At 36.1% G+C, this 24536-nt stretch overlaps 1 protein-coding gene across 2 annotated transcripts in view; it reads right to left on the bottom strand.

The window, feature by feature from the left end:
- Positions 1–24536, bottom strand: part of FBN2 (fibrillin 2) — a 149941-nt gene that overhangs the window by 11026 nt on the left and 114379 nt on the right. For both annotated transcript variants that reach the window (XM_005154899.3, XM_005154898.3), the window contains exons 38-60: positions 24465–24533; positions 23691–23816; positions 22433–22558; positions 21735–21887; positions 19195–19263; positions 18528–18653; positions 17588–17713; positions 17047–17172; positions 14954–15070; positions 12955–13083; positions 12509–12628; positions 9340–9465; positions 8951–9103; positions 8341–8406; positions 7927–8052; positions 7701–7820; positions 7108–7230; positions 5970–6101; positions 4493–4618; positions 1801–2007; positions 982–1107; positions 263–385; positions 1–117 (exon numbers count right to left, since the gene is read on the bottom strand). In XM_005154899.3, coding sequence (XP_005154956.3) covers positions 1–117; positions 263–385; positions 982–1107; positions 1801–2007; positions 4493–4618; positions 5970–6101; positions 7108–7230; positions 7701–7820; positions 7927–8052; positions 8341–8406; positions 8951–9103; positions 9340–9465; positions 12509–12628; positions 12955–13083; positions 14954–15070; positions 17047–17172; positions 17588–17713; positions 18528–18653; positions 19195–19263; positions 21735–21887; positions 22433–22558; positions 23691–23816; positions 24465–24533 — 2832 coding nt within the window. The remainder of the gene's footprint in view (positions 118–262; positions 386–981; positions 1108–1800; positions 2008–4492; positions 4619–5969; positions 6102–7107; positions 7231–7700; positions 7821–7926; positions 8053–8340; positions 8407–8950; positions 9104–9339; positions 9466–12508; positions 12629–12954; positions 13084–14953; positions 15071–17046; positions 17173–17587; positions 17714–18527; positions 18654–19194; positions 19264–21734; positions 21888–22432; positions 22559–23690; positions 23817–24464; positions 24534–24536) is intronic.

Genomic DNA, 24536 nt, shown 5'->3' with positions numbered 1-24536 from the left:
CAATACAAGCTGTGTGATGTTGTGTAAAACCAGGTGGACATTTGCACGTGAATCCTCCAAGTGTGTTGACACAGAGAAACTGACAATTGTGTTGTTTGGTTTGACATTCATCAAGATCTGAAATAAGAGATGTTCTCTTAAGAAAAATCAATAAAAAAGAGGTACATTTAGTCTAACCTGAAAAAATATCCCACTTCAAAACTATTTCCTTTAAAGTCAAGCTGCAACAAAATTGAAAGTCACTGTGCATAACTTTCTTTACCTTTGCATGTCTTTCCATCTTCTTGAAGAATGTACCCCCGAGGACATGAGCACTCATAGCTCCCTTCTGAGTTCTTGCAGATGAAATTGCATGGTTTAGGAGACTGGGAGCACTCATCAAGATCTAAAAAGAGAAAATGTGAAGGATCTTTTGTACTGATTTCTTCATCTTTGAAGGGTGTTTTCTGAACAGCACTGTATTTTAGAGAAAAATGTTTGTAGAAAAAGTACCCAATTTATATTTGCTCAGAGTTGCTATTTTTTTCTATATGGATGTGTTGCTGTGGAGTTTCTGTGGATTGCCACTACAGTGACAAATCAGTGTCTTGAAAGAGTAACAGACTAGAGTGACAGTGCAATTAATATTTTCACTGAAAGACAGAAGTATTTATTTTGGGGCATTCTATGGTATACTTAGATGTGTTAACCAACAGGGAAGTGTGAAAATGTAGACCATGAAGTAATGAGCTGGTTTGTCAGTCAAAATGGTTATACAGCTGAAACATATTTCAGTATTCATTCTACTGTAGGAATATTACTAGTACACCTTGTTTGTTTATATTCCCAAGTGAAATACGAAAACACAAGTGTGTATTGAGAAAGGAAAGACAGAAAAGAGATAAAGAGAAAAAAGTGCCTTGATAGAAAGTTTACAGAGGTTGATATGTCTTTACATACCAATTAAAAACCACAGCTCATGATTTAGATGCTGAATCTTACCATTACAAGATGTGCCGCTTATGTCAGTGGTATAGCCAACTTTGCAAAAGCATCGGAAAGAGCCCATAGTATTAATACACTGTCCATTTCTACATAGGTTTAGCATGACCTTACATTCATCAATATCTGTATGGAAAATATTAAAAATATAATTTTTCAGTTTTAAATTCAACTTTTTTCTTCTCTTCCATGTTTGCATATTTCCTCATCATCTTGCTTCCAATAAGCACTTTATCCTTCCTTTCTCTTTAAAAGTAAATCTGAATTCAATGTCAAACATCCTTCAAACTTCCACTATTGTTTTTTGTATCAAAACTTTCCTGCAATTTTATTGCATATTCATATTACAGTTTTGCTAACTCAAAATACAAACGCCACAGATGTGAATTTTCTTACAACTAGTTACATGATGTCAGAATTTTTTCACCACAATTTAAAACTGAATGCTAGTTTCTGCTTCCTGTGTGGAAACAGTAACCACAAGAATTTACTGTTAGAAAAACTGTTAACTGTTTTTGCCACGTATGCAACTTTTCAGCATACAAAAGCTTTGGGATCATTTCTAGCTTTTAGTTACTGGTTGGTACTTTCTATTTTAGAACCCAACCCTGAAAATCCTGCACAGCTGTAAGTATGCTGATTGCAGCTACTGTTTAAAGGTGTTTTTCATTTCTGGTCTCTCAGCAGCATTTGAAAAATCAAGCTCTGTTGTTTCACAGGAAATTCTTAGAAGGAACTTCAAAGAGAATTTTGCATTTCCTTAAATATGTGAACATATTATTTTTTCCCTTTTCTGCCTCTTTTCATCCCTGCAAATACCTCTTCCATCTGTAGTATAACCTGGTCCATGTGGACAGAGTTTCTTATATTGGGTGGTTCCGGGAAGCGGACAGAGCTCACACTGGTTACCCCAGCCACGGCCTCCATCACAGCAGCACTCAGATTTAGTGACAAGATTCCGGCTGCTTGAAGCCATCTGACACATTGTCTGTAAAACTTCAGCAAAGCAAAACCCTTGGCGATTATCTGTAAGAAAGAAGTAGAGAGATCAACAAAGAGTGAGATAAACATCTGATCCATCTAGCATCTGATGTATTATTCTGCTCTTTGTCAACACAGGCAAGCACTAGAAGATATTAGCAACCAGTCTATGAAGCCTATTTTGACTTAGGCTTTCAGATTTGTTGTGTCTTCTGATAATCTGCTGCCATTATAAGTGTATTCCAGATACAGCTAAAGTTCGGTACCTGCCTGAGTTGGATACAAGTTTTACTTCTAGGAAATTTGTGCCCTGGGGCATATCTGGTAAGCTTCCTTGATAGTAAAACAGGCTGTGGGCCAAGCTGAGCTCCAAGTTGAGCTGCCTATGCTTGGGTTTGCATTTGAATTATTTACTTGGGCTAGGGTTAGAAGTTTTCTTTCTTTATTCTGATGGCAAATATATTATGTTTGATCATCTGTATTTATCCTGCTGATGTTAAATGACAAAATACTTAGCACTTAAAAGTGTCTATGCAATCCTGTACTTTTTCAGTGGTACTCTCAGTTTTCATTCAGGACAAAGAAAAGAAGAAAAAGTCATACGGCTGTACTGTTGATCTGTCCCTTTCTAATTCTATTTTCTTTAATTTTTAAACCCTTTAGTTAATATCTGTCAATCACTAAGGTGGAGCAAAACCTCAGAGTCGTTAAGCTTCTAGAAGTTTCCTTTGAACAGGTAGCTGAAGAAGGCAGAGATCCCAGCTTCCAGTGCTAACAGAAACTAAATTTTGCAGGCATGGTATCTTCTAAACATTCTGTGTCACCTGTCTTATTTGTTAATCAAAATGGAAACAGTGTCAACTACGGTCAGATGGACATTTCTGGTTTTAAATGAAGATTTTTTAATTTTTTTTTTCTCCTAAATCTAAAAGTTAAAATCGTTCAGTACGCATTTTATGTATCAACAACTAGCTGACCTTCTGTTTTGCAATTATGAGGAGTAGAATCTGCACATTTTATATATGAATCAGGTAAAATGTTAACTTTGACTTTAGGCAAAATTTCTTTAGATTCCTGGTAACTGTTTACATCAAATAAAGCTCTCCTCACTGGAAGTGTTAATTGTGTGAGACAGCATGTTTGCTGTAGTAATTTGCAAGTCTCAGCAGATTTCTGTTCTCCTAGATAGGCATACTGTGCAGGTTCTAACGCATTATGACTTGAAGAACATATAATCCTTTGTTCACAATTTGAGATGTGCAATAACTTTTATGTGAACAGAATAGAAAGATTTGCACAATATATTTAAAAAGAATGTAATCTAAGAGTTAGCATTTATTTAAATGTTTAATTCTTTGAAATACTTTGTTTCTTGCAGACTAATTTTTGATTGTAATCTGTGACCCTGAAGGAAAAGCAGCAATGAGCAAACTAACCAAAAGCACAGTTTTCATAAACTAATAAGAAAATAATATATTAAGTATAAGAACGCAATATTGACCTCCAAGCAGGGTATTTCCTTGGCATTAATGACTGGCTAGGGTTAACAGACTCATCCCATCTGATCTTAATCCTTAGGAAATACCCTGCACTTCTGAGGTTATTGCTTTACCTTGAGCTGACAACAATTTACAGGGAGTTGTTTTTGTAGTACTTGTATGAGATAATATGCAAGCATTTTTGATGTAATACTAATAGATACTGATACTATCAGTACTGTAAGACACTTTGAGGTATCTACACATGAACACTGATAATGGAAAAGTAAGGTTTTGCAGTTGTTTGATTTCTAAAATGGAATAATTAATTTTTCACACTGAATGACAAATCTGAACATACTGAAAAAGAAATACAGGCTGATGAATGTATAATACTTCATATGCATTTAATGTGCATGTCTGCCTCAAAACTGTTCTATTTATCTTGCAGTTTTTTGGTGAAATCCTAGCATTTTGTATTCATAATATTTTGCCCAGTCCCTGGCAGTGTTCAAGGCCAGGTTGGAAAGCACCTTGAGCAACATGATCTAGTGGAAGGTGTCCCTGCCCATGGCTGGGGGCTTGGAACTAGATGATCTTTAGGTTCTTTCCAACCCCAACCATTCTATGATTCTATAACCACCGTCTGAATTAAAATTACAAAAAGTTAAGATGCCTAGTTGCAGTGCTTATTATCGCATTCTGGATACGCAAACAATTTTGTTGCATCCCAGTTTTTGATCTATCTAAGGTAACTAAATTCTGATTCTTTAAAAATACCTGTACTTTGTCTGGATAGTGTTGCTCAGCATCATATTTACATCCTTTGGAATTTAGACACTTTTATGTGAGGCTCCTGATTGCTATACTCAGCTGACATTCGCAAGATGCTCCACATTCCTATCACTATTTAATACCAAATCATTGTTTAATTAATAAGGATCTTTAATTTCTGTAGATATGAGAGCTGTTAGGTACTTAGAAGCCTAATTTACACTTTGCATCCTTTATACTTTAATGTAAGATGAAGCGTATACGAAAGAGGCATTTACCAAGACACTCAGTGCCTGACGGACTTGACAGGAATCCTTCATTACATTCACATCGGTAGCTCCCAATGACGTTCATGCAATGACCGTTTTCACAGACACCTGGCTTGGTCCGGCATTCATTTTCATCTTTGCAAAAACATAACAAAAAAATTGAAATAATTTGTTTCAAGAAAATATATCAGACTTGTAGGATGCATTAATTATTTTGTACAATATTATCAAAATGTTTGCAAGAAGTGTAAAAATCAACAACTGATTAAGCCTGGAAAGGACTTCCCTAATAGGACTATCTTATTCCATTCCCTATGTACTTAATCCTGGGATGAAAGCTTTAATCCTTGTACATTCTTTGCAACTTCAAACAAGAAACAGAAAAAACTTGCAGCAGAGCAAGTTCTAGTCATAACTTTTGTAACAAGTAACATTAAAATAGTATTGGGATACATACATAATTTGAGTAATAAATTCTCACTTTGTAATCATTCAAAGCTTCTGAATACCTCTGACCTCTCCTGCAATCAATTATATTTCAGTACACACACACCATTTCCCTGAAACAGGTTATAGTCTTAATGTATTTTCTTCCATAACTGATGGCACAGATACTGTAAGCAACTACACACCCTTAGGGATGCTTAAAATAAAACCTCAGAAAATTTATTAAAATTATTGTTAATGCAGATAATTTCCCCTGAAAAATAGTCACAAAGATCTGTACAAGAGACTATTCATTCTGTTGCTAAAAGAAAACTATTTTAAAATATCTTAATTTTCATTTAAAGCATTTGCTGAGATAGATGTTTATTTTTTTTTTCTCTGAGCCAAAGACAGCCTCACCTACTTCTGTCCACACAGAACTCTTGAATGGTCTTGAGTTTTTTTACTTACCATAGCAAGTATAATTTGCCAAAATGTAGCTATCATTTTCCCCTAAACTAATTGAAAAAAGATGGAGGAAATATGTGCTTCCTTACAGGACATAAAATTATTTTGAACTATGACAGTTTACACATTTGTTGCTCTTCATAGCTTTTATATATTGTTTCAGAATCTTACAGCTTTAATTCTTTACAGAACTGCCACATTATTTATTAACATTATTAATGCTAAATGAAATGTAACTTTTTTTGTTTAGGATAATTTTGCTTCTTACTCATTGAACAAGGGCTATTTTGTTTGGCAACTCACTCTTGTAAACCTAATAAGTGTCTGAAAAACTTTCTGATTTTGTTGTACAACAAAAGAAACAAAACTGGAGGTTTTCTTCTGAGTTATTTATTAGTCACTTAAAACTACTTTCAGATAAAGTGCAAACCTCGAGACAAAAATGAAAGGTTAACATGTTGGACATTATTTGCTACCTTAAATACCTTCTATGATTGCTATTTTCTGGTTTACTATATACACATACAGAGAATTTTTCATATGTTTGCTTGATTGTATTTCAGAGATGCCTTTTTTCCTTTTTAAGCTTTACCTGTGCAACCTTCTCCATCTGGTCTCCGGATCATTCCAAGAGGACAAACACACATGAAGGTACCAATCAAATTTTTGCACATCATGCCTCTTGATTCACAGTCATGGAGACCTTCCGCACACTCATCTAGATCTGGAAAAAAATTGCATTTTGTGTTTGAACTTTCAGTAGCTTCAGTTATTGAAGACAACTAGCACTTTCTCAAGAAAAAAAAAAAAAAGAGATACAGACTTCTCTAACTAACAAGAACTGAAGAAAAATCTGACAGCTATGCTTAATTGCAGCTCTCCCAATTTTTCTAATTTCTGTCATCTTGCCATGTAGAATCATAGAATAGTTAGGGTTGGAAAGGACCTTAACATCATCTAGTTCCAACCCCCTGCCATGGCCAGGGACACCTCACACTAAACCCTATCACCCAAGGCTCTGTCCAGCCTTGTGTTGAACACCGCCAGGGATGGAGCACTCACAGCTTCCCTGGGCAACCCATTCCAGTGCATCACAAACCCTTACAGTAAAGAACTTCCTCCTTATATCCAATCTAAACTTCCCCTGTTTAAGTTTCAACCCGTTACCCCTTGTCCTATCACTGCAGTCTCTAATGAAGAGTCCTTCACCAACATCCCTATAGGCTCCCTTCAGATACTGGAAGGCTGCTATGAGGTCTCCACACAGCCTTCTCTTCTCCAGGATGAGCAGCCCCAACTTTCTCAGCCTGTCTTCATATGCGAGATGCTCCAGTTCCCTGATCATCCTTGTGGCCCTCCTCTGGACTTGTCCCAATCGTTCCATGCCCTTTTTATGTTGAGGACACCAGAAATGTACACAATACTCCAAGTGAGGTCTCACAAGAGCAGAGTAGAGGGGAAGGATCACCTCCTTTGATCTGCCATATTAAAGATGTGTTAAATTGCAACATTGTGAGGTTCTTAGCACTAAAGTCCCCATAAAGGGGTACCCTTGATTAAAAAAGCCCATGAGATCTTGGTCTTGCATGAGTTCTGAAAGAGTAAATCATTATCTGCTGGGCTACATTCTACTGAAAGAATGAATGCAAGATGTACAGAAATATTTGGAATATGCTTTGGCCAGTACAGAATGATGGAAATTAGGTTAAAGTTTATATATCAGTCATTACCTTTGCACATCTTTTGGTCTTCTCTTAGTACGTAGCCAACTGGACATGTACATTCATAGGAACCATGAGTGTTGATACAACGAAAAGCACACAGCAAGGGGTTCTGGCCACACTCATTTATATCTTAACAGAAGGAATAAAATAGTAATTCTCCACTAAGTTTCTGAACAATCACCAAGGATATTTTCTTCTACCAGTGCTTCTCTTGTCAGCTAAGAAGTATCAGAGGTGTAACAGTTCAAACCAGAAACTTTAGGATGTTTGTTCGGTTTTTAGTAAACAAAGCTCTGCTTAAAAATAATGGTATAATAAATATGAAACTACTTGAGCTCACAATGACAAGTTGGACAGTCCCATTTAAATTTGTTTTATATCAACAGTTACTTCCTCCCTTCTTGCCAACAAAAAACTATATAATATAGCATACTGCAATATGCAGTTTGGGAAATCATGTGATAACCTGAAAATACTGCTTAAATCAATTCAGGACTTCTTTTTCAATTACATGAAATTCAAGTCTCATTAATAAACTAATTTGAATACTGAGGCCTGGATAAAAACTAAAGGGAAAAAAAGTGAAGAGGACAAGTTACCTTCACAGTTCATCATTGGGCCTGGCTCAAATCCTTCATAACAGTTGCACTCAAAACTGCCAATCACATTAGTGCACGTACCATTTCCACATGGATTGCCAATGGAACATTCATCAGTATCTGTGTGTAATGAATAAATGCAAACTGAAGAGAACTAGGACACATTTCAAACTGTGTTTTAAATTCAAGTGTTACAGTTCTTATAACTTATGAAATATGGACACACCGATGCAGTGTACTCCAGTGTAATCTAAGTTGTATCCCATGGCACACTCACAGCGGAACGATCCATCAGTATTGATGCAGTGTCCATTTGAGCAAATCCCTGGACTTTCAAGGCATTCATTGACGTCTAAAAAGCAGGAGGATATTAGCAACCATGTAGCTGATGCATACATGTATCAGGTCATAAAAAAGCACTTAAAAAAGACTAAGCACCCTATCCTGTTTGTCCCTAGCCATGCAATTTAAAAGGTAATCTTTTAACTATCATTTCATAATGGTTGACATTTATTAAAGGTCAGCTTCCTGTCACCTGAGGCTAGGTGGAGTAAGCCATCACATACTATAATACCTAAGTCTAATTTTAACTATACGTAATTTATCTATGTTTCTAATTATCATGAAAAAGAATACTTACCTTCACGTCTATCATCAATTCCAGGAATAGTTCCATGACCATATGGACACAGGTCCTGAAAAGCAACTGCAGAGGTATGTTTTTTTAAAAAAAAGAGTGAATAAGAGACAAAACCATGAAAGATAGTTAAAGCCACGCAAAAATACTCTTTATGACATTTTCCAAAACTGTCTATTGTTTAAAACATGGTCATTATGCTGTCTTGTCAGACAAAAAAGGTCTCTAGGTTGGGAAAGCAGTACTAGAACTCATTGAGCTTCCATGTGCACATGCTTGATGCCTTCCCTTTCTGTACTTGGAGAAAACCAAGAACTGAAAACTCAGTTACTTCAGGGATTGATGACACTGTCTCATTTTGCTCTTCTCTTCTGCCCAAAGCAGGGTACTGCTAGTTCATTTTTCTACAGAGCAAAGAACCCAGTATTTCTCTCTTTCTATTCTTCCTTGCATTTAATTTTATTCCTCTTATTGACCTGAAAATGGTGCTAGAAAAGGCTGTTAAAAGAGAATGCCAAAATATGTCTCCTTCTAATGATCAAAAGCTACAGCAAAAATGTGTTCTTTCTTTTCTCCCATCTAAAAAGGCCTTATTTTAAATCTTGATGTGTACCTTCTTCTTCTTTTGGACAGAGCTCACAGGGATCACCCCATCCTTCTCCTGGCATTTTGCTGCAGCAACACTTCGCCTTTGTGGTGTTGAAAGCCTTTGGCCCTGAGCATTTCCCATTCTCAAAGTTAGTGAAACAGAAAGTCTGGCGAGTATCTGAAAAAGAAAATACAGTCACATGGAGCTAGCATGTCCCACCTGGTTAGAGGATGACTATCTAGCTCTGGAAGGAATAATATAAGGCCTGTATTTTTCACACTGTTTTGAAAGCACTTTCTAGTCCTCATAATGGCATAATTTTGAAGGGACCAGCAGAGGACACCTTTTACTTATCTGCAGATTATCTGTTACTTGTTAGGGTAAGTTATTACACTCCTTAATAATTAACTTACCAAAACATCTCCGTCCATTATCAGACAGCACAAAACCTGTAGGACAGATACACTGGAAACCTCCTGGAGTGTTTGTACAAGAGCCAAAGACACAGATGCTGGGATCCTCATTACACTCATTAATATCTGTAAATTTATAGAGAAAAATTTCACTGTAACCATAACTGAATTATGTGGTCAAGAAATATTGTTTATTTGTTTATTTAACTTCAGCAGCTGCCAATAAAGCACCCAAATGCCTGAAAGTTCCACTAACTTTCAAATTAGAGCACTTCACTGACATGGACTTTTCTCTTCAAATAGCGTTCTCTGTTCTTTGTCATATTTATTACATAAACATTAAAAACATTAAAAAATGTTTTCAGAATGAAACACAGGAGAAGGTACATTTATGATAAGAAATTTTTTAATGATTTTAAGGGATTTTTTAATAATTATTAAAAATTTAAACAAAATAAAAGAGTACTTAATATAAACACCTAGTGTCTGTAAAATTATGCAGGTCAAACAGGATCAGGCTGCATATCCTGCATCTATAAGCACAACAGACAGAGTAAGAAAAGTAATACATAAGTATGTCTTTAATTTTTAGTTATGTATTATTGAGAACTATATTTTAATCTATTCTATTCTGCAAATACTTACAGAAGATATAAGCCTCCTTGCAAAAGTAATTTTAAAACATAATTAAAATTTAATAAATTCTGAAGTGTAATTTAAAAATCTTCAAAGCTATTCCTGCAATACAGCCTCTCCTGAGTCTTTCAGTAAGAGATACTAAAAGGACCATCCCAGACACCTGTGGCTGTGTAAGCATTCTGCAATAATATCTGTACTTATCTTAATCAAAAGGTAGGCAGGAACAGGTATTTTACATGAAAGGAAGCTTTATGGATGTTGAGTCATAAATTTGTAGTACCTTTTTTCCTCCTTTTTCTTTGACACTCTATTCAATCTAAGAAAACTGATCTGCATTTAGCAGATAAGGAAACAATAGAAATACAGTCTTTATCATGAGGAAAATATAAGTGGAGTGATGGAATAAATAGGTAGGAATAAACTATATGACATAACTTCTGAAAAATACTGCCTGGAGTCCCATTTTCAGAAGTTACCGTTGAGTATAGCACATGAAGAAACAACTGTAGCATAATCTGGCATATGTCAAACTCCATAGCTTCTCATGGACAGGCTTTTACTATATGAACCATTTTAAACTGGCTTATTTCAGTGAATAAAAATGTAATTAATTTGCCACTTAATTTGGAAGTTGCTAGTATAGAAAACTTAGCAATTCAGCTGTACTAATGGAACAGAAAAACTCCTCTTTTGAAGTACTGATTATTTCTGTAATGAATAGCTTTGTACTAGCCATATTGGAAGAAACTCTTTTCATGGCCTTGATGAGCAGGTGACTAGCCAGGCTGTGGAAATTAATGAGTCCTCTTCCCTTCATTCCCACAAAATAGTGAAAAGTAGTAATTATTCTGTGGCTTCCATCTGGTTTTTGTTTCTTCTGCATATAATCACCCTGAGTTTCAAAAGTAATCTAGACATTGCCAACATTCATATTACAGACAGAAGTAATGAATTCTTATAAACCTGTTTGCACAGAAGATCAATAGAAATTAATGGGGAACATATCTTGCAAAAGCTGTCATAATGTTAATCAAACTATTACCACAATCACAAGTGATGATCTATGCATTGTCTAGAAAGCTTACCGACAAATTTTCTGTACACATGGCAGAATTAAGAAAAAGGATGCAGTTAAGTCCTTCTTTCTCAGTTTGAGCAGAAATCTATTTGGCAGTCACTGATGTTGTCAAAAACATCAAGAGATTCTGTGATTATACTAGCATGGCCATAAACAGTGATATCCTTGGAAAACCAAAAGCTTTCATTTTAAATTCATGATTTTACCACTGTAGGTGATTTGATTTCCTCTCGGGCATAATTGCTAATGTGGAAACAGCAGCTGCCAAAAGAAACCATGAAGTTGGCAGGCAAACTGAATATAGTGGCATGATATAAAAAGAGGACAGAATTCTGTGGTTTAGAAAATACAACTTGGTGTTCAAAGCAAAAATATAAAAAAGGTTCCAGTGATCCAGCTCCTGAACCCATACAGACTAGGTAGCTATAGGCCAAATCTTTATGTCCTTACTAGTGTTTTCTTCAGTCCATACAAGGCCAAACTGCTCATTTATTACTGGGAGTCATTTGGATGAATGTTTGTTTGGGTGTCACACCAGCTAACTTCGATCATTTAAGCTGAAAGCCAGGTTTCTCAATGTAGTCTTAGTGAGTGGGGAGAGAAATGCTTAATCTGTCCTTTCACCATGCAGAAACCTAGGGTTTCTAGGTTAGCTACGTAAAACTAGTGAATACATTTTACTTGCTAGATGCCCCACATAGTTAATTTTGCCACCCAATAAACTCACAGTTGTTCTGTGCTTTGCTCTGCTGGAAAAGAGAGTTTTAACTTGGATTTTTTATTTCTTATTCTCTGCCATACCAAATCTTAATTCATTGTGTGAAGTTTAGCTCATGAATGATATTTAAGGCTTTAAACAAAACTTCGATGAACAAAGAACATGCAAACTGATGAAAGGTCTGTTGTACCCTTTTATTCTTCCTATGAATCTCAGCACTTGGGAGACACTGTACAGAACTTGAAATCAGAAAACAGTTGTTAGAAGAAACCAGTTTAAGCAATTGTTCCCATAAGTTCCATACTTTTATCAAGATTTTTAAACTTCATAGCCCTCTGAAGCCAGAAGCTTAGTTCATGCACTGATTGTCAATAGTTACCTTTCTTTTATATTTATTATATAAACCAAATATACAGGTTGGTTTGTATTGTGAATGTTACTAAAAAAGTGTATTAAATATAAAGTACCATTTTTAGGTAGATATTTTTGTTTGCATTAATGAAGAAGTCAATGTACAAAAATAAGAGTACAATTCAACACAAAATATCTTGCTTTCTCTATCTAAAACCTCCTCCAGTTTTAGAGGAGTATTCTTACTTACCTCCTTTCACCATGATCTTAAGCTGGGCAATATTCACAAATGTTAAAGTGTAAAACTACTTCCACTAAATTAGAACCAGATACTTTTTCTAATTTTTAAATTGCTCAGAAGCAGTAATTACAACTTGCCTTACCAATACAACTTTCACTTTTTACTTCATATCCTGGTGGACAGATGCATCTGAATGATCCTTCCAAGTTTTGACAAGTGCCAGGAGAGCATGAACCAGGTAGTGCCACACACTCATTAGTATCTTTGGAAAGTAGATGGAATCCAGAGAAGTTTAGAATCACGTAATTCTTACGGTAACAAAACAGGCTTATTAATGAAAAGTACTAAGATTCTTTTCTAATTTTCTAAGACATTTAAATGGCTGAAGATGAACAGCTATTCCAAAACTCAATTACCCATTACCTCCCCACCATGGTTTCATTAGTCACTGTTGTTTTGGGGTTTTTTTATACCTGGATATCAGACTTGTGGTGCTGCCCTTTAAATGGGGCTAATAGTTTGATTATTTTAGCTCTTCAGTACTTTAACATTTAGTACTTCAACATCTCAATGTGGTATTATACATACCAATGCAATTCTTGCTATCTAGAGTAAGTTCATATCCTTCGTTACATAAACATTTGAAGGAACCAATTTCATTGAAACACTGTCCATTTCTGCACACCTGGCCAAAGAAAGAGCTGCACTCATTGATATCTGTAAAGATAAAAAATCAAAACAAAATGTCAGAAGTTCTAGTTGAGTCCTGGCATACTGTATACAGTATGTTATAAGCATACTCACGTTACAATATATATTTCTGTCGAAAAAGCAAATCTTTCAGCAACAAGGGAACAGCTGACAGCCATTGGAAAGTAACTTTCACTCAAGTGCATTAACGTATGTGTTTTATTTAAACAATACTTATTTATAGGGTATTCTAATTTTCAAACTTGCAGCATTACCTCAGCTACTACATCTGGAGATATTCAATTACTGCCAAGTGACTTTCTGATACTAACTCCAGACACAGAAAAGAAAATATTACATGGAGTGGTCTGGATTTTATCTGGATTTGTATGCACTCGAGTTTTCTTCTAAAACCTGCCTTGTCATTTTCAAATTTTGGAATAAATCATTTGCTTTCCACAGGATAACTTTCTCCTTCACAACAGTTCTGAAAATGAGGTTTGAAAATGCTTATTAGTTTTTAGAGTTACTTTAAAAATGCAGATTTGAAGGACCACCAGAGAAGGAAAAATGCAGATGATAATGTGTCAAGAAAAGGAGATCAGATAAGCATCATGGTGCAACAACAATCTATACTTTGTTGTTATACAGTACTTGAATTTGTATGATGAAGACTAACATAATTTTTACTGAAGAGGTTTTAGTCTTCAGAAGCATTAAGTACCAGCTGCTGAAAAATATGTACCTTCTGATTCAGTGAGTACAGCCATGCCTGTGTTAGTAGTTTATTCCATAGTACATTTATTCTGCATTGCTGTTCTACTAGCAGAAATACTCCAAGCATAGTACTGGAATGGGCTAAATTGCCCTTGAATGACTGGGAAAGCTTGGAAGAAAGCCCTGAGTCAAGAGGAGTGCTAACAAAAGGCCAAGTCTCTGAGTCAGCTTAGGTTTCTGGGCGTCATTGAAGGCACAGCCTGCAGCAGAAGTACTAGATGCTCCTGGTAGTAGATGGGCAGTTACACTGCGAAGGGAAAAAGCTCCTCAGCAAATAGTGCCATTCCTTGGCAGCAGAACCTTCTTACTCAAATAAGTTTTTAATTGTGTCTTTCCTGGACAGGGAGAGGATTTAAAACACCTATTTAAGATGTTTTAGTTCTCTCCTGAACCAGAAAGGAATCATTAGACTGTCCTGTCTTTTTTTCTGTAGCAAGAAGGAATGTAAAGCCCTTCTCTCCTTTGGCTTATACTCTGCTCAAGGGAGAGGATATCCAGAGACTTACGAGTCTGTTCTTCAGTCCAGGAAGATTTTAGTTGCTTTATCATAAGTATCCAGGAATTTAAATTGTCCAAAACTGTCAGATATTCTTAAGCCTAGTGCTTTGGGAAATAGGAAATAGCAATGCCTTTATAAACTCTGATTAAGCAGAGTTCATCTTAGAAGAGCAGATTTGGTAGATTAGTTGTACTGGCTTTCTTGCTCCTGGTCTTCTTTCTCTTTCACGCTGTGTGCAAGTGTCAATAGGGTGAAATAAATTATTTTAAATTTATAAGACAACACGGGTGGTGTGACATAATATATGCTTATTGCAAGTGGTGCCTTTGGACTCAGCCAGCAGACAAGGATGTAAGTATCCAGGAAACCTAATGGAGATCAGGGCTGCATTAAAATGTCATTGAATTGCTCGGGTTTATGTTACCTCAAGTTGACCAGTAAAAAAAAAAATAATAATTACTTTAAAAAAAATGACAGCAGTAATTAACATTTAGGGCTTTTAACTCAATTCACTTTCATAGCACCCTGACCTGTCCTTCCTTCAGGTTTTAACTATATACCATCCTCCTTGGCAAACCAAGCCATCAGCAATGAAAATAAAGTTTGTATAAAAGCACCTACCCATACAATCATTATTATGAGTTAATTCAAATCCTGGGTAACACAGGCAGTTATATGATCCAACTGTGTTTTTACAAGTTCCATTTCCACAAGGATGGCGTTCACATTCATCAACATCTGCGAAGAGAAACAAAATTGTATGCGGGAACTGATTTTTGCAGCTATGATAATGTGTTATATGTACACAGTGACAATATTCTAAATCTCAGTCTCTCATCTGTCACATTTTCTTATAACTTGTCTAGATTTCTATTTCATATAATGAAACTTTTAGAATTAGTTTCTAGAATTATTTGAGTTACTCAAAGTTTTATATTAACATATTTTCCCACGCACATACATCATTTAAAAAAAAAAACCAAGTAGAACTGATTGCAAAATAATAAAAGAAGAAAAATACTCTTTTCTGTGATCTTTTTTCTTATATCATCTCCAGTATGTCATTATTTTAATACAAAATTAGTATAGATTTCAGTTATACGAAATGTGTGATTTTGTTTTTTAATGAAACATGAACTCAATAAGTTTTTAAATAATTGAAAAGTCTGTCTTTTTTAAAATCTCCAAACTCTTATCAATTTGTGATATCTCCTATAAACTTCTCTGTCAACCAAACCACTATGATATACTTTTGTGAAAACAGAGTTCATATAGAATCATAGAATAGTTAGAATTGGAAAGGACCTTAAGATCATCTAGTTCCAACCCCCTCCCACGGGCAGGGACACCTCACACTAAACCATGTCACCCAAGACTCTGTCCAACCTGGCCTTGAACACTGCCAGGGATGGAGCATTCACAACTTCCCTGGGCAACCCATTCCAGTGATTCACCACCCTTACAGTAATTACAGTAAAGAACTTCCTCCTTATTTTCAATCTAAGTTTCCCCTCTTTCAGTTTTAACCCACTACCCTTTGTCCTGTCACTACAGTCTCTAATGAATATAGTCCCTCCCCAGCATCCTTATAGGCCCCCTTCAGATACTGGAAGGCTTCTATGAGGTCTCCACGCAGCCTTCTCTTCTCCAGGCTGAACAGCCCCAGCTTCCTCAGCCTGTCTTCATATGCGAGATGCTCCAGCCCCATTATCATCCTTGTGGCCCTTCTCTGTACTTGTTCCAACAGTTCCATGTCCTTGTGTTATTAACATTGCCCTCAGACTACAGCCAAAACACAGGACTGTACCTGTGTTTCTCACCAACCAATACCCCCAAGTCCTCCCCGGGGCTGCTCTGAATCTCTTCTCTGCCCAACCTGTAGCTGTGCCTGGAATTGCTCTGATCCAGTTGTAACATATGCTAATATATTCCTCAGTGTCCTGGGTTCAGCAGTAGCAATCATTTTTCTCCCTCTTAGTAGCTGGTGCAGTGCTGTGGTTTTGACTTTCAGCTTGGGAACAGCGCTGATAACACCAATGTTTTTAGCTGCTGCTCAGTAATGTTTACTCTGACCAAGGACTTTATGAGTCTCATGCTCTGCCAGGGAGGAGGGGAAGCTGGGAGGAAGTAGAGACAGGACACCTGACTCAAACTAGCCAAAGAGGTATTCCATACCACAGCACGTCATGGCCAGTATATAAACTGGAGGCAGCTACCCAGAAGGGCTGGATCACTGCTCAGGTAGGGCTGGGTATCGGTTGGCGGGTGGTGAGCACTTGTATTCTCTCCACTTGTTATTTCCCTTATCGTTATTACTACTGGTTGTAGCAGTGGTTTCGTGTTATACCTCAGTTACTGGACTGTTCTTATCTCAAGCCATGGGAGTTACATTCTTTTGATCCTACTCCCCATCCCTCCAGGAGCTGGGGAAGGAAGGTGGAGAGTGAGTGAGCAGCTGCGTGGTTCTGGATTGCTGGCTGGGCTTAAACCACGACAGTAACACAGAGCTATCTCTGAGAATACCATCTTTTTTTTCCTTAACCTAATATATTCATTCCAAGGATAACTTCACATCCTGTATCCACAAAAATACAAAAACATATGAATCAATCTTTAAATGTTACTATGATCCCCTCAAAAATTTACTCATTTTCTCTCCCGTTGAAAAAAACAAGCCCAAACAAATCAAAGACAAAAGCATTGCCTTTCCATACCCATGCACATAGTCTGGTCTTGGGATGCCTTAAAACCGTTGTGGCATATGCACTGGTAACTTCCTTGTGTGTCCACACATAAACCATGACTGCAAACATTAGGAATTTCCAGACATTCATTGCGATCTGTAACAAAAATATAAACCAGATGGTACACATTATTGACTTTTATTATTCATTCATTTTACACAAACATGTTTTTACAATCTATTATTATTAATACCAGACTCAAAATTATCCATAACTAAACCTGAATCATAACAAAACTTCATTTTATAGGAACTTTTTGCCTTTACACCTCAAGGTCAAAACTGCTGTTAGGATTTCCTTGATAAATCAAGAATGTTCTCTTAAAAATTTTATTCTGGCTTTTCTTCCCTTCTACAGAGAAACAGGTCTATAAAGTAAAAACTGGTACATAAAACAGCAGAATACACAAGGACACAGAAAATAGAAGATACTTTATCCTTCGAGAGAATCATGCATGTAGCATTGATGAGGTACGGCTGAAACAGATGACAAAAATCAACTTATTTCTTACCAACACAGGCACCATTGGGTGAAAGTTTAAAACCAGCAGTACATTCACAGCGGTAACTACCAGGACTGTTGATACAGTCTGCATTTCTCTGACAGAGATTGTCTCCATTGCTGCACTCATCAATATCTGAAATATTAAGAGTCATGATTCAGACATCATAAACTACGAGATACCCGCTTTGCCTAGAATTTAGACTGTATTGTATGACTTGTGCAAAATGGATCTTTTGTTCTCAACAAAGCACAAGTACTCTGACCTTCAGTCTCCTGTGCCATAAAAGTAAATGAAAAGCAAAATCAATGCAATTTCATCCATGACACTTTTTGGATGAAGGAGGGTCCTACAAATCCAACTTACTACACATTGAAGTGGATTTGCAATTTTAAATGTCTTTCTACAGAAATTAGGCTTTGTATTAGAAAGTTTTCCTTTTTGCTTTTGAACTGAAATAGTAAGTGGCCAAATTTGTTAGCTGTTTAAGGTACACACATCAGCACAAGACCCTTGAATACCAATGACAAAACTCCTATCGACTTTAGGACACACAAAATTTCACTAATAGCTTCTAGAGAATGTCTCTACCTATAAAATGGTAGAAGGACAAAAAATGCAAAAAAACAAGGAAACTTTACTTTGAGAAGTTTTAAGAAAAAGAATTCATTTTCTTCCCTAAAATAAAATTAAATTAAATAAAAGCATTTAGTTTACTTCCTATTTAGGACTCAATTAATTGTTTAACACAAAACTATTATAAATTTTCTTAAGTGCACATGCATTAGCATTAAAGACAAATAAATCGCAAACTGTTTTACAGACTTAAGCCCTACAAAAAAGCTCACTGTCTCTTAGATTTTGAAAAATGTGGATCTAACTTTTCCTTTCCCTTTAAGATAAGCATGATTATGGGGGCTAAGTAGAAAATAACATCATTTCAATTCACCTTCACAGACCAAGAGCAGGTCATTGTAGCTGAATCCAGTGGGGCATTCACAGCGGAAGCTGCCAATCTGATTGATGCAAACACCGTTTGCACAGATTCCTGGGATTTCCTTACATTCATCAATGTCTGCAAATGAGATGAGCTAGTCAAAGTACAGTACTTCATGGCTTTAGCTACTGCTTGGATTCTCAATTTCAACTGCACTTAAAACTGAGTTGAGAAGTTCCATTTAATCTCCAGAAATTGTATACAGAATATAAATCTAAATACATGCCCATTATGAGAGAAAAATACACTACGTGAAGTTCAGGAAGTGATTCAAAACAGAGTAATACTAAGTGTTAGACAAGATGCAGAACTGTTACAAATGAGCAGACAAGTCCCACAACATGTTTGAAACTAAAATCTTTTATATTACCAATAAAAACTCAAAACCATAAACTCCATGAACTAAGGAGGTAAGTGTAAAAAAGATGGTAACAAAATGTAGAAATAAAAAAAAATCCAAAAAATTTTACAAAATTAATAGTCTCAAAATTTATATCACCATTGTAACTCTACAATCAAATTAGAGTTTTATTATATTAAATGTTCATTTTGGTACCATTATGCAGCTACAATATAATGCAAAACAATTTTTGGTTAAAATAAGTTTAGTGAAACTTACCAACAGCTTTTCCAGTATGAATATCAAAAGTGAAGCCAGGAATATTCCCGCATATGCTCTTGAATTCAGCTAGAGCAAAACAGAGAACAATGCATTTACAGTGAATTAAACAGTTAGAATTAAACCTGGCTAGGGATATGAAAGATAACAGGAAGGGATTCTACAGGTACATTATAAATAAAAGACAGATGAGGAACAACATGGGCCCTTTCCGAAAGCTGTTGGTAAGACTGGCTACACTGGATGGCTGAGGTTCTTAATGACTTCTTTGCGTCAGTCTTCACTGGCAAAGGCTCTCAACACACCACCCAAGTCTTGGAAGGCAGACACAGGGACTGTCAGAATGAAGACCTTGGGCCCACTGTAGGAGAGGATCTGATTCAAGACCATCTTAAGAACTTGAATGCACACAAGTCCATGGGACCTGAAAGCTATGAAACACACATACTAGAAAGAAAGAGGGCCTTGTGTTCACAACCCTACCCAAAGGCGATGACAACCTACTCCTGTGGCAAAGCCTAACATTTCAGATCAGGGAGGATGAAGAGACTGAGGGTTGCAGTCCTTCTTTCCGTATGAGTTGTGCTATGTACATATTTCACGCATTCCATTTAATAGTGGTTTTCTGTATTTTTTTTTGTACTATGTAGGAGAAGAGCATATAATTAGCTAAGGACTGTGTGATAATGCATTTATACACAGTGACAAATTATCCATATACAACCATGACAGAGGTTTACTTTCTGAAAGCTCGACTTAGCCTCAACGACTTAAAAATATTTCAAACCCCCATGTACGTATCACTATGTTATTTTTTAGGACAAAAAGACCTATCACATAAGAGGAAAAAAACTCTCTGAGGTCAAGTACTCCTGAAATGATCAAGATATGACAGAATTCTGTAAATACTTGGTTCCCTCTTAGCAGTGAACCAGCTTTTTACATTTCTTTGTTAAAAAAGCAACCAAGAAAAAATGATTTTTTCTGATTAAAGTGTATGGTAATAGTTAAGATCTACAAGGTAATCACCAGAGATTGATTGCTAAGCATAAATATATGAAAAGAAAGAAAGAGCTCTGTTCATAATGGGAGAAAAAAACCCAAATACATTGGCACGTGAAGTTCATTTAGAGGAAAAATACAATTCTCATCAGAGTGGAATAATGCTCTTAATGAGCTACTGTGCTTAGTCTAGCAAAGTGGTTAAGGTCATTGTATCATAACCCCTGTCTGTGATGTGTAGCCCTCACCCAGATTTCAGAACCACTGATTATATCACATAAGTGCAGCTATTCAACCATTTACACTTGGAATTTGTTTGATCCCTCATGCAATCTCTTTTCATGCTGAAAAAGGTTCAACCATGTCTGCAAATACAGTAAAGGCATTTAGAAGATCTAACAAGGCAACACTGTAATATTCTGGGAAATATTTTAACCCTGTAACTGCTTGAAGACAAAGTGGAACGGTCTTAACAAAACTTTAAAAGCTGCAGAAGTTTTTGAGAACTTCAGTCTTACCAATTTAAAAGAGGAATTCTTTCTTGCATTCAAGAATATTAATTGCATGAATCCCTGCTAGTACTTTGCTGAATATTTCTCATCATGTTGTCGTGATGACACTTTTATGGCACTGTTCATTTGTTCATCTGGCAGATTAGTACTACCAGGATAAATGTATCCCCAAATATCCAGCAACTAAATTATACTATCCCAAATTAATTATCCTGGCAAGCAGCAGCAAGAATCTCTTGTCAGCCAGAATCTTGAAACCTAGTATTACTGCCCAATGACCACTTTTCCAGAAACCTCAAAATGCCAACTTCAGAGCTGGGCGTTCTTTAATCACACATTCAGAAAACTTTTTTATACTTAGTACAACATCCTGGTGTGTCTTACCTACAAGAACATAGATTCTTGACATAAATCTAAATAAATGAGAGTAATTCTATTTCCATACAAGACCTATGAAAGCTTTGATATTAGTTGTAAAGAAAGAATAAAACAACCACAAAGTACTCATTTTATAGCGCCCCATCACCAAAAAACAGGTCTAAATAATTAGATCTACCTACTGATACCTGTATTACAAATATTCTTTCAGCTACAGGACTGACATACTCCTGCTGCTGATGAGAAAGTCAGTCTGTACTTTTGAGACCTTTTTATTCATCTCTGTGACACTTGACAGTGGTTCATTATCTTTCCCTTGCCTTCCAGGGCAGCTGAGAGGGAAAATAGGCATGTTGTTTCTGAATTTTGATTTTCATCCAGGCGGAATGATTCAAAATATTTAAGCTGTATATTTCCATTCAGTGTGGAGTGATACTCCTTCCACTTAAAAGCATGGAAGAAATACTTATTCTTGTTCAGCACACCAAGACTTAATCCAGTCAGTGGCAGGATGGCAGGTTATTGTCACTCTGCTTTGGGAGTATAGCAAAGATTTTTTTTGTAACTAAAGTGTTAGCTTTAGCCAATAGGTCAAAAGAGCAAATAAGCAAGAAAGTAAAAAAATTGGATGATTATAGGAGAATTTACCTGTTCCTGGAGTTGGACATGGTTCACAAGGTTTATTCCAGGCTTTCCCAACATTGTATGTACAGCAACACATCCTTTTGGTCACATTGAAGGGCAGCTCATTCTCACAGGAGGTTCCATTATAGCTTCTGTAGCAAAAGCTTTTCCTCATGTCTAGATGTCAGGAAAGAATCACTTTTGAGGCAATCAACAAACTAATTTAAGAAAATATCAATGCCCTACCAATCTAGACAGTGGTTCACAAACTTCAGTTTCTGAATGCAATCCAAACATATGCATGGATGCATTTAAAAATAATTTAAAGGTTGAACTAATCTACAGTCTGTGTTTTAGACTTACTTGAAATTTGACATATTCTCAGTTTTCATTCAAAGATACAAAAGGGTAAAAGGAAAATTTCCAAAAAATCAGAAACACATGGTAGATGTTCATCAGATCCATTTATATAGAAAACTCTACCATTTGGAAATGACTACCAAAACAAAAAAAAGATTTCTGAGTTCTGTTAAGGAACACTGCACATCAGACATTGGAATCTCCTTCCTGGCTACATGGCATAACTGGAAGTTAAAGACAGGAAAAAGCAATACAAGACTTTAGAACTGGCCTCATCTAAAAGGGAATTTCTAGAAAGTCTGGGCCAAAACCAGTCTGATACGATAGTCAAGCATTTGTAATAAAGATGACATTTTGCATACCCATACAGTTACGTCCTCCGTTCACCTGCATATATTCTGGTGGGCAAATACAGGTGTAGTTCCCCAAGGTATTGTAGCAGGTACCAGGACCACAGACACCAGGATGTGCAACACACTCATCAATATCTAGAGACCAAGCAAAACCATTACAATTGCCAAGGGAAAAGACTACCAAGTCCTAGCAAACATATCTGAGAAATACAACCATAATATACCATCCTAAGGTAACAAAAATGTTTCATTTAAAGGCTAGCTTGGAAAGTACAGCTCAGATTTGGGTTAAGAAGCTATTGTAACAGCTGCTGAAAAGTAATATTGTTAATTTTTTAATCAGTACAAAAGTGCAAGTGCAAGAGAAAACCCTAAATAAATATCAAGTTACTGAATTAACCACTGAAACTGGAGCACTTGGTGCCCCAATAGCTCTTTAGCTACACAAACGATATTCACACCCTTTTCACAAGAATGTTACTGTCTCTTTTCAGTTCTATTAATGTGTTCAATATTCTATGGAGAAGTTACCTATGAAATACACTATTTAGACTAGCAAGCAAGAGGGATAATCACAAAGTCTTGCTGCCCTAGTCTTGGATATATTTATTTAAGATATTTGGGGTGTAAGACTTTTCTTTTTTTTTCCATACAAGTGTAGTTTCAAACCAGTTTGGTCATCTTCACCTGAGCTTAGTAAAGCCTCAGGATTCAGTTGATTTTTTTTTTTTTTCTCTCTCAAAGTGAATGAAGAAGGGAAAGCTGATTTACAGTACCTCAAACTAGGACAAACCATGAGAGATGTACTTTTCAGGTCTATTTACAATTTTTGGTCCTCACACTTAGGACCAATCACAAACACAAATGGAAAACCAGTATTAACTTTACTTCACATTGTATAAATTAAACTACTACTCTGAAATACTTGTGAAGAGGGTGCCTTTTCTCACATAGAATACAGGGACCCTAGTGAAACTAGCAGGAGATATAAGGTGGTGAAGTGAGAAGCCAGAAATCATGAATAACCACCTTAGTTTACTTAGTACACATAGTTGAGATCTATCACATAGAAATAAACATTACTATATTCAAGTGTTGCATTTCAAGCTTTATATTAATCATAACACTGGTGCCAAATATAATGCTTCTGGAGAAGATTTTGGGTAACAGTGTGGGTACCATATCCACTTATAGGTTTAAGCCTAAAAAAATAGTGTTTTTCACAATACCACATTGAGACAGAGAAAGATGTTTTAAGGAAATCAACCTTCACAGATTCTTGTCTCTTCACTGAGGTAGTAGCCTTTTGGACATTCACACTGGAAGCTGCCAAAAGTATTGATGCAATTTCCACCTTGGCAGAGACCTGGCAGTTCCTGACATTCATCAATGTCTGAAAACAGAGAACAAAACTCACCACATTTTCATTCCAGAATGAAAAGAAACAAGAGACTTTAAGTACTCCCCTGAAATTCCACCAGCTAGTAGCTTTTAAATGTGATGTGGATTTTTTCCTGTGGTTTTTTTTTTTTTTCAAATTGCACTTCATTAAAGCATGGATGACATCCTAATTCTCTTCCATTCAAATAGCTCTTCAAGTTTCAGTGTGATGAGCTGATTAAGTTCAACTTCTATTACTGTTTACAGAATTTGGCATCTAAAATTTTTCATTCCTGCACATTCACTGGAACCAGAGATTCTTTGTCCAATGACTGTTTCCTGGAACTTATACCTTCCACCGATAAGCTGTAATTTTCATAAATGACTTGTCCTTCAGGGGCCAATATCAAAGACCGATTTCAGTAAAGAGACACACAGAAGGCATGCATCAGCTTATTTTCCTACTGAAATACTGTTGAACTTCTTCAATATTCTTTTACAGTTTGTCTTTTCATCATGTTATTGTTCAATTCATATTAGCAGAGGGCTTTGTTCTGCACTAAATGTAGTGGTTTTTGCAAAATATAGTTCCAGTATACATTTCTCCAAAGCTGACACATTTTTAAATTCCAGCCATCACAGTAATTTATGAAAAACTCACCTTCTAAAATAATAGTGACAGGATTTGGTCTGAATCCTTCTCCACCTGGACAGAGAGTATTATATTCCGCTA

This window comes from Melopsittacus undulatus, chromosome Z (assembly GCF_012275295.1).
Source record: "Melopsittacus undulatus isolate bMelUnd1 chromosome Z, bMelUnd1.mat.Z, whole genome shotgun sequence".
Taxonomy (NCBI): Eukaryota; Metazoa; Chordata; class Aves; order Psittaciformes; family Psittaculidae; genus Melopsittacus; species Melopsittacus undulatus.
The sequence above is the reverse complement of the archived record's forward strand: the minus strand, read 5'-3'. Positions and strand labels throughout refer to the sequence as shown.